General features: G+C 58.3%; 2 protein-coding genes across 2 annotated transcripts in view; both read left to right on the forward strand.

The window, feature by feature from the left end:
• Positions 1-1,962: 1,962 nt before the first annotated feature.
• VDAG_06424 (eukaryotic translation initiation factor 3 subunit A) lies at positions 1,963-5,441 on the forward strand (the record flags this gene model as incomplete). The annotated part of the gene is made up of 3 exons (XM_009658802.1): positions 1,963-1,965; positions 2,182-2,445; positions 2,508-5,441. 3 exons carry the CDS (start codon positions 1,963-1,965, stop codon positions 5,439-5,441), a joined length of 3,201 nt encoding a protein of 1,066 aa, XP_009657097.1.
• Positions 5,442-8,455: 3,014 nt separating this feature from the next.
• VDAG_06425 (uncharacterized protein) overlaps positions 8,456-9,135 on the forward strand; it is a gene marked incomplete at both ends in the record, with an annotated part of 2,412 nt that continues 1,732 nt past the window's right edge. The window contains 2 exons of the mRNA XM_009658803.1: positions 8,456-8,669; positions 8,721-9,061. Coding sequence (XP_009657098.1) covers positions 8,456-8,669; positions 8,721-9,061 — 555 coding nt within the window. The remainder of the gene's footprint in view (positions 8,670-8,720; positions 9,062-9,135) is intronic.

Genomic DNA, 9,135 nt, shown 5'->3' on the forward strand with positions numbered 1-9,135 from the left:
ATAGAGGGAGGGGTCGATGGAAATGAAGGTCGATGGCGTTATTTGAGCAAAGTGAGAAGCGACGTGGGAGGGGTCGCGTTTGATGGATGAATGTGTGAGATTTGGATCCCCAATGGGTCGTCGGATGGATGGCGAAAGTAGAAGGGAGGACGATGATGCTGAAGTTGGTCGTCGGGGCGTGTGGCTGCTATATCTCGAGGCTATTCAACAATACTCGTATTAGTTTAATTGATCCAACGGGTGGTCGACAGCATCAGCTTGAACGCGTTTTTGCATCGACAGCAAGCAGTGTGACATTGAGCACCATTGGTGCGAGGAGTCTTCCGGGGTTTAGGGAGATTGCACGAGAGGTCAGGACTTACACAGCAGCAGGGTCGATGGGCCTTCCGCCGCGACGAGTGTCAACACGGCGACAAAGGAAAGAGCGTCGATGAGGTCGGAAGGGATGGAGAAGCGGGAGGATGCTGCGGCTTGAGCGTCGGTCTCGGTCGGGAGGTGGTGAGAGGGCCAGTGTGTCTGGAGTCTGAAGTCTGGAGACTGGCCTGGTGTTGGGAAAGGGCGAAGGCGGGAAGGGAAACAAGCAAAAAGCAGGGGAGCCCATTCACCCTTTCCCGGTGCAGCAGGCCTGTGCTGTGAGCGAGCGGGCACGGGGGAGACCAGTGCGGGATGAGCTCCTGGGTGCGCTGAATGCTGGATGCTGGGCTGCCAGGTGCTAGGTGCTGGGTACCTCCTGCGTGCTCTCTGCTCCTGCATGCTGCAACGTAGTTTGCTCGTTTCTGCTGCAAGGAGCTGGGGAGCCACGGCCTACCGGTACATCCTATTGGTCCCAGCTCAGTGGTAGTGGGCCTTGAGTGGAGGACCACGGAAAATGGGAGGAGGAATGGCCCGCTGCAGGCAAATTGAGGTTCCACATGATTGGTCTCTCTTGGACCTTGGCGGACAGACCACCCCTTTTTGGGTTTCGCCTAAGCAAGCCCCTCGGTAGAGGCATGCTAGCCTGGTTAAAAGCATCGGCTTTCTCATTTGCTTTCTCCAGCTTTCCCCAATCCAGTGCTTTGTCACCCACGATGCTTGAAGTTTGTCGTGATCTTAGTTTTGCTGTCTGGATGGCTCACAGGCTGACGCTCGCCCGAAATAGCCCAGCTCATGCTTTACTGTTCGTTGAACTCTATGCTCTCTACCAAGCTGAGATACCTTGCCTGTGTCAGGCATTATCGACCTTTTGGACGCCTGGACGACTCATGGTGTCTTGCATCTGTTGCCATTCGAAGCAAAGCTAGTGCGAGCCGAGCGGTCCACGCCGTCATCTCCCATCACCAGGTCAGGTCAGAACTGAGTTGGCCCATTCCTAAAACGACCTACATTCATCCATCATTGGGAAGGCAGGAGGCTTATGTAAGTCGAACTACATTGTCTTGATTGCCAATGAGGCACGGACCAAGGGCGATTTCACCAGGTACACAGCGGCGCTACAGTGCAAACTCAACGGCTCAGTAGCCCCAGTCTCACTCAACCCAAAGAGCTCAAGATCACCACCGACAACCTTGACTGAGTGTTTCTGAGCACGTCGTATGGGCGCTGAGGACTCCCTAACCAGCAACAAGCGCCATCAAGATCAATACTGAGAAGACTTCAGCCGACAACCACCCCATGCTACCTATGTAAAATTTGCTCGAAGGAATGCCACATGCCCTCCTGCAGAACACGCTGAGTCATCTCTAAGTCACGTGCAATCCGATACCCAACAAGGATCAGAGCGCACAGGTCACTGCTAGCCCCCGCCTCAAGGCACTCGCATGTAGCGGCCACACACGAATTTGAAAAAACTCATCGAGCCTGCAAGCACCGCAACAACCGCAGCGACCAGCCAAGTTTCGACATTTCGCTCGCGTCCCGGCTGCGCTGCATCATCCTCTTGACGTCTAGCGAAATACTCGCCCACCGCAGAGGAAGTTGCCCATCATGGTCAGTCGACAACATTAAGCCCCCAACGACAGGCAGGGCAGGACAGGGGGCGTGGAAGGACAGGATCGAGACCGGACGCGGAACGACCTACCCCTCTTCGTCCCTCGATCACAGGCGTCATAATCGACGACGACGACGACGACGCCCGCTTGCCCGCCCCGCCCCGCCATGTCACTACGTGCCCTCTTCGGATCCAGTACTGACTATTGTCCGTAGCCTCCTCCACCTCACCAGAAACCCGAGAACGTGCTCAAGCGCGCCCACGAGCTCATCGGCGTCAACCAGACCCCCGCCGCACTCACACTCCTCCACGAGCACATCACCTCGAAGAGATCACGCAATGTTCCCATCGTCTCCCTGGAGCCGGTGATGCTCCTGCTGGTTGAGCTCTCCGTCGAACAGAAGAAGGGAAAGCTGGCCAAGGATGCCCTCTACCAGTACAAGAACATCAGCCAGAACACCAACGTCGGCACCATCGAGGTAAGACTCTTGGCGGCAACATACTGGCGATGAGTCATAGGTCCTAACATCTCTGTTCACAGCTGGTCTTGAAGAAATTCATCGAGCTCGCCGCCGAGAAGGTCACTGCCGCCCAGGCCAAGGCCGACGAGGTCCAGTCGACCATTGACGCCTCCACGTCCACCACCAACGTCGAGGATCTCGAGGCCAGCGAGACGCCCGAGTCGATCCTTCTCGCCACCGTGTCTGGCGAGCAGTCACGCGACCGTACCGACCGCGCCATTGTTACTCCTTGGCTCAAATTCCTCTGGGAGGCCTACCGCACCGTGCTCGACATCCTCCGCAACAATGCTCGCCTTGAGATCCTCTACCAGAGCACGGCTATGCAGGCCTTTGACTTCTGCCTGAAGTATGCTCGTAAGACTGAGTTCCGCAGGCTCTGCGAGCTGCTACGCAACCACGTCCAGACGGCTGCCAAGTACTCGTCGCAGATGCACGCCATCAACCTGAGCGACCCCGACACTCTCCAGCGCCACCTCGAGACTCGCTTCCAACAGCTCAATGTTGCTGTCGAGCTTGAGCTCTGGCAGGAGGCCTTCCGCTCTGTTGAGGACATCCATACTCTGCTCAACCTGAGCAAGCGCCCTCCTAAGAACATTATGATGGCCAACTACTACGAGAAGCTTACCCGTATCTTCCTTGTCGGTGAGAACTACCTCTTCCACGCTGCGGCTTGGTCTAGGTACTACACTCTTCTCCGTCAGTCTGCTGCGCTGGTCGCGTCGGGCCAGGGCAAGAAGGCCGACAACCCTCCCGCCACGGATGCCGACCTTCAGAAGGCTGCCTCCTTCGTGCTCCTCTCCGCCTTGGCCATCCCCGTCATCAGCACCACCCGTTCCCGTGGTGCCATGGTCGACTTTGATGAGTCGAAGAAGAACAAGAACGCTCGTCTCACCCACCTGCTGGGCATGGCGCAAGCTCCCACCAGGGCTGCTCTGTTCCGTGACGCTCTGGCGAAGTCGCTCCTGAAGCGCGCCCGTCCTGAGATCCGCGACCTCTACAACATTCTTGAGGTTGACTTCCACCCTCTTTCCATTTGCCAGAAGATCTCCCCCATCCTGACCAAGATTGGTGACGATGCCGAGATGGAGAAGTATGTCCTGCCTCTGCAGCAGGTCATCCTCACCCGCCTCTTCCAGCAGCTGTCTCAGGTCTACGAAACGGTGGACCTCAGCTTTGTTGAGCAGCTCGCCAAGTTCCCTGAGCCTTTCCAGGTTACTCGCGGTACCATTGAGAAGTTCATCATGAACGGAAACAAGAAGGGCGATCTCGCCATCCGCATGGACCACGCTACTGGTGTCCTAAGCTTCGACAACGATGTCTTCTCGTCCGCCAAGGCTGCTCACTCTGCATCTGGCGCTGGCTCCGCCGAGGCTGACGGCAGCTCCGTCCAGCGCCTCCAGAGCACCCCCTCTGAGATTGTCCGCTCGCAGCTGACCCGCCTCACCAAGTCTCTGTACACCACTTGCTTCTACATTGACCCTGAGTTCAACAAGTCCCGCGTCGATGCTCGGGAGGCCGCTTTGGCCCGTGCCAAGGCCGGCGCCGAGAAGGAGCACCGTGAGCTTCTCGCTCGCAAGGACGTCATTCAGAAGCGCAAGGAAGAGGCTTCCGAGATCCAGGCTCGTAAGGAGCGTGAGAACGCCCGCCAGAAGCGCCTGCGTGAGCAGATCCTCCAGGAGCAGGAGGACAAGCGCCTTGCCGCCGAACAGAAGGAGCGCGAGGAGCGTCGCCTCAAGGCTGAGCGTGACCGCGTTCGCAAGGATGAGCTCAAGAAGCAGATCGCCGATCTCAAGATCAGCCCTAAGGATATGGATCTCGACCTGGAAGATCTTGACAACCTGGATCCTAACACTATCCGGGCCATGAAGGTTGCTCAGCTCGAGCGTGAGAAGAACGACGTGTCCGAGAAGCTTCGCATTGTGTGGAAGCGTGTTGACCACTTGGAGCGAGCCTTCAGGAAGGAGGAGGTCAAGAAGCTCGGCGCCGATTACGAGGAGCAGATTCAGCGTGACCGTGCTGCCTACGAGAAGACCAAGGCGCAGACGCTCAAGGATGCCGAGATCAAGCACAAGGAGAGTGTCGAGCTGAAGCACCGTCTCACTCGTCTCATGCCTCACTTCGAGTCGTTCCGCGAGAACCTGCACTCCCGCCGCGGAGAGGAGTTTGAGAAGCGCCGCAGGGATGCAGAGCGGGAGCTCGAGAAGCAGATTGCGGCTCGCAAGAAGGAGTACCGCGACCGCAAGCTGCGTGAGAAGCGCGAGCGCGAGGAGAAGGAAAGGGCTCTCCGCGAGGCCGAGGAGCGTGCCGCCAAGGAGAAGGAAGAACAGGAGGCCCGCGCCGAGGCCAAGCGCGCCGAGATGCAGCGCCTCAAGGAGCAGCGCGATCAAGAGCGCCAGGAGTCTCTGGAGAAGGCGGCCATGCAAGCCCGCCGCGAAGAAGAGGCCCTCGCCAGGCGCAAGGCGGAGAAGGAGAAGGAGCGCGCGTTGCCCCCTATGCGCAGTGCCGCCGAGCCCAGCTCCGAAGGTCGCCGTCCCCTCAACCTTCCCGGCGCCGGCAAGTGGCGCGAGAAGGAGGCTGCTCGCGGTGCCGCCGGCGCCTCAGACAACGCGCCGCCCGCTCCCCGGCAATCCGCCCCCATGGAGCGCACCGACTCGAGCGATCGGGCCGGCGGCCCTCCCCGCCTCAGCCTTGCTGGCAGTGGAGGCAAGCCCAGCTGGCGCGAGCGCGAAGCGGCGCGCGCCGCTGCTGGCGGTGCTGAGAACAGCGCTCCCCCGCAGCGGTCGGAGCGCCTGGAGCGCCCGGAGCGCACTGCCTCGGGCGGTGCCCCCATGGGCCGCACCGCCTCGAACCGCGACGACCAGGGCCGTAACGCCTCGCCGGCGCCCGCGACTGAGCAGCTCAAGGCGTCGGGAGCCCCGGGCAAGTGGGTGCCCCGGCACCTGCGCAAGGAGTAAATGGAATACGGCCACAGGGGCAGTATTTAAGGATGATGAAGGGAGGGGGAAATAAGGAGGTTGCGCAAAAAAAACCTGCATCGGAGTTCGAGGCCTTGCTTTGGTTGAGAGATTTTCTTACCCAGTCATTCACACGTTGTACTCTAGAGATACGAAGGTCGTCTCCCGTCCTAAGCAGATAGGAGGAGGCGGCGGCAGACTGAGTCGGCATCTTTGCAAGATGTTGGATTCATGGCCGTAAGGTAATGATCTTGAACGTTTCTCTGAGACTAGCCATTTTTGCCTGCTCTGGTTCGACCGATGCCTGTCTGTGCCTCGTGATGATTGTGGTGAGGCCCACGTCGAGGGCATGCCTGGCGAAGTGCCAGGTCATCTTGTCAGTGGCCTAACGCGGTGATGAAAGCGAGGCCAGGTTCAGCGGCGTCACGGAATGTTTGCTAGAACTATGGTAGCTAGGTGAACTGCTGCCGCTGTTGTCATAGAAGAGCAATGTCTCCCAAACACGCCAAACCCGCAGCTGGGCCACAGGCAGCCTCTCAATCTCAGCCACGCCACCAATGCTTTGGGTAAGAGCGAGCAGGGCGCGCGAAAGAGCATGTGTCAATACAGCTATATGTCCCAAGTGCCGGACCGAGACGCCCCCCATGAGTCCATGACCACCACGCAAGCTTTGGGCCTCTACAAAGCAGTGGTCTTTCTGGGGCTAAGCTAGCAGGCCCGGGTGCACGGGCGGGTGTGTTTCTGCTTCAAAGAACCAGTTCCCTTTTCCGGAGGTCAGGGCGATTGCTTTGTAGAGGAGGGCGAAGTGCGCCGGCCTGGGCTAGCCGCGGGGCGAGAGAGAGAATTGGAGCCATCCGGACGATACCTTACTTGGGACTGCCTGGGACCGCGTACTGTTAGGTAGAGCTCGGCTAACCGTGCACATGTCTTGCACAGAACTTGCGCCAGGTGCGGTATCGCTTGAGGGACTGGGACGCGAGACTTGTGGTGAGAAAGGGGACTAGGGCTCAACGGGGCGGTTGTCATCGCATGCGGTGTTGGTCGACCTCGCGACCTCGCGAGCGAACAAAGGGGGTGTGGGTGGTGGTAGTAGTGGCGGTGGGCTGAGGTGGGCGGGCGGGAAGATGTCTACAATGGCAAGCGGCAAGCGGCAAGGGAGATAACAGGAGCGTTTCATGTCACGAACGAAGCAGGCTGCGTTGGCAAACTACGTCAGTGAGGTTACGATGATGGGGGAGCATGCGTCCGTCACGATGTATGCCGGATTGCCGGGCGTGGAAAGCGGGTGATCAACCGCAAATCATCAGACACAACAGGAACTCGAGGTCCGGGCAGGGAGGAGGCCATTGCTTGGGTTGTCGGTCCGGGTCATAGAATTGTCGGAGATAGCTGGGTGGTTGTTGGGCATCTTGGCCTGCTTGGCTTTGGTCCATAACACAATGGGGTGTTAGGCCCTCGTCTGAGAGTCAGAACTCTCTGTGCTCTTTTTTCAAGTTGTCCAGCGGCCGTTTGTCTTTGTTGGTCTGGGTGGATGAAGGGGTGGGCAACCTGTAGGTAGGTAGGCACTGAGAAAAAAAGAAGTCGTGTTCTGCGGCTGCGATCGGAAATGAACTGATGGTACCGTGACAGTCACCAGAGAGAGTGGTAGGCTACTCGTGCTGGCGGCCAGCGTCGCTGTTTGGTCTCTGGAGCCCATTGCTGTCGTGGATTCGCTCGTATCGCAGTGTTGCTTGCTGTTTGTTCATATTTTAGGTTCTGTGGCAAGGCGATGGGACCAGTCAAAACCACATGGTGAGTGGGATAGCAAGTGGCGGTCATTGATGCCAGGAGGATAGAGTAGAGGAGGATAGACAAAGAGAACAAAGAAGGAATCGAGAAGACACAAAAAGACGACGACGCAAAGGGAGGTAGCAATGGCTGGGTACCTAGGTAGGTAGGTAGGTAGGGTCACGATGTACCAACATGCCTATAGTTCCTGCCTGTACTGCATTGCACCTGTCAGGTCCCCCTGCTCCTGCTGCTGGCTCCGGCGGCAGAGGCCGCTACTGCAGGAACCCTGGAGCCTTCTGCTGGGCCACCTCATGGCGGCGCTAACCTCCCTGAAGTTACCTAAGCTAGCAGTTTTTCCCTATTGGTCATGCGTCCCGCCAGAAGAGGCAACACTCTCGGGCAACCACCCACCCGTTCGTTTTCCCTCCGACTAAACATCCACCAGACATCCGACGACCAAACAACCCAACGAATCCCTGCCCCCTCCAAGGGAAAGCCCCTGGAGCCATGTTCTTCAACGTCCAGCAGCAGATCCGAGCCTGACTGCTAAGGAAACGGAACAGTCCAACCCGGACTAGCCCTGCATTACCCAACAGGGGTCTCAACCTCACCGACGGCCTGGCGCTCAGGTGGATGGAAAAAGATGGATGGATGCCTGTGGATGACTCGGCAGTCAGTCCTTCCCATGCAACACAGCACAACAGAGCACAACATGGTCCGTCGTGTACCATGTACATCGTCTGGTCATTCGTTGAGTATACAGGCTGTCCGCGGGCTCGGCACAGTCACCGTCCCCCTGGAAGTAAAAAAAAAAAAAACACCAGTCTTGATCTTGCCTCGATGTAGTTAAACCTATATTCGAGCGAATTGACGAAAGACGCACACCTACATGTACCTGTCCGGGGGCATCGTAGGGTCAAAGAGCGACGTCGTATTCCCTGCCGCAGTTCGATGGACCAAGACGTTGCCATGGCTGTGGCGTTGCTTGTCTTGAAGCGCCAACCTGGCGCTATTCAGAAATCGCGGCCACGGGTTCCAACGACGCCTGGTATATAGCCTCCAGGGGTTGGCCGCCTCCAGCTGCCGTCTTGTTCCCCTCTCTCCTCATCCATCATCACGCTTCTTGAGTTTCTTGGGGCAGCCTGTCCAGAGACCAGACATTGGTGCTTCAAGCTTGTTTGCTTCTCTGGAGAAGACCCTTTTTGTTTCTCTCGCAGTCACTCGTTTCCACCTACGCTACTGTCATGGCTCCCGTCAAAGCCTGGGCTGCCTTTGCTGCCCTTTCCCTCGTTTCCACTGTCCAAGCCTGGCACGTTGAGCTGCCGCCTTGCCTCGACAACTTCCAGCCCTTTGTGAACTCTGGCTGTTACGCAAACACCGATGGCAAGTCTATGCCGTACCGCTCATCCACGAGCTCTCGTGAGATGACTGTCGAGAAGTGCACTGCCGAATGCAAGGGTACGTCGGCCATATCCTCCCCAACCTCATCTTGGTACTGACACATCCCAGGCAACGGATACCGCTATGCCGGCCTCGAGTACTACGGCATCTGCTACTGCGGCAACACCGTCAACGGCGCCGAGCTTGCCGCCGGAGATTGTAACTTTCCCTGCAACGGCGACAAGAACGAGACCTGCGGCGGTGACAGGAAGCTTTCCGTGTTCGAGGACCGCACCTTCCCCGCCACTGACGCCGTGACCATCGAAAACTATGTTGACACGGGCTGCTGGACCGACCATTCCCAGATCGGCAAGTCTCTCTCCTGGCCCCAGGACCAGCTCGACAAGTCCGTCATGACCCCTAGCCTCTGCACCGAGGCCTGTCGCCAGGGCGGCTTCCCCTATGCTGGTGTCGAGTACGGTCAGGAGTGCTGTGCGGCGCCGTCATGGGCAACGAGACGCGCTCCGTCGATGCCTCCGCAGTG

The sequence above is a fragment of the Verticillium dahliae genome, genomic scaffold (assembly GCF_000150675.1).
Source record: "Verticillium dahliae VdLs.17 supercont1.12 genomic scaffold, whole genome shotgun sequence".
NCBI classification, from domain to species: Eukaryota; Fungi; Ascomycota; class Sordariomycetes; order Glomerellales; family Plectosphaerellaceae; genus Verticillium; species Verticillium dahliae.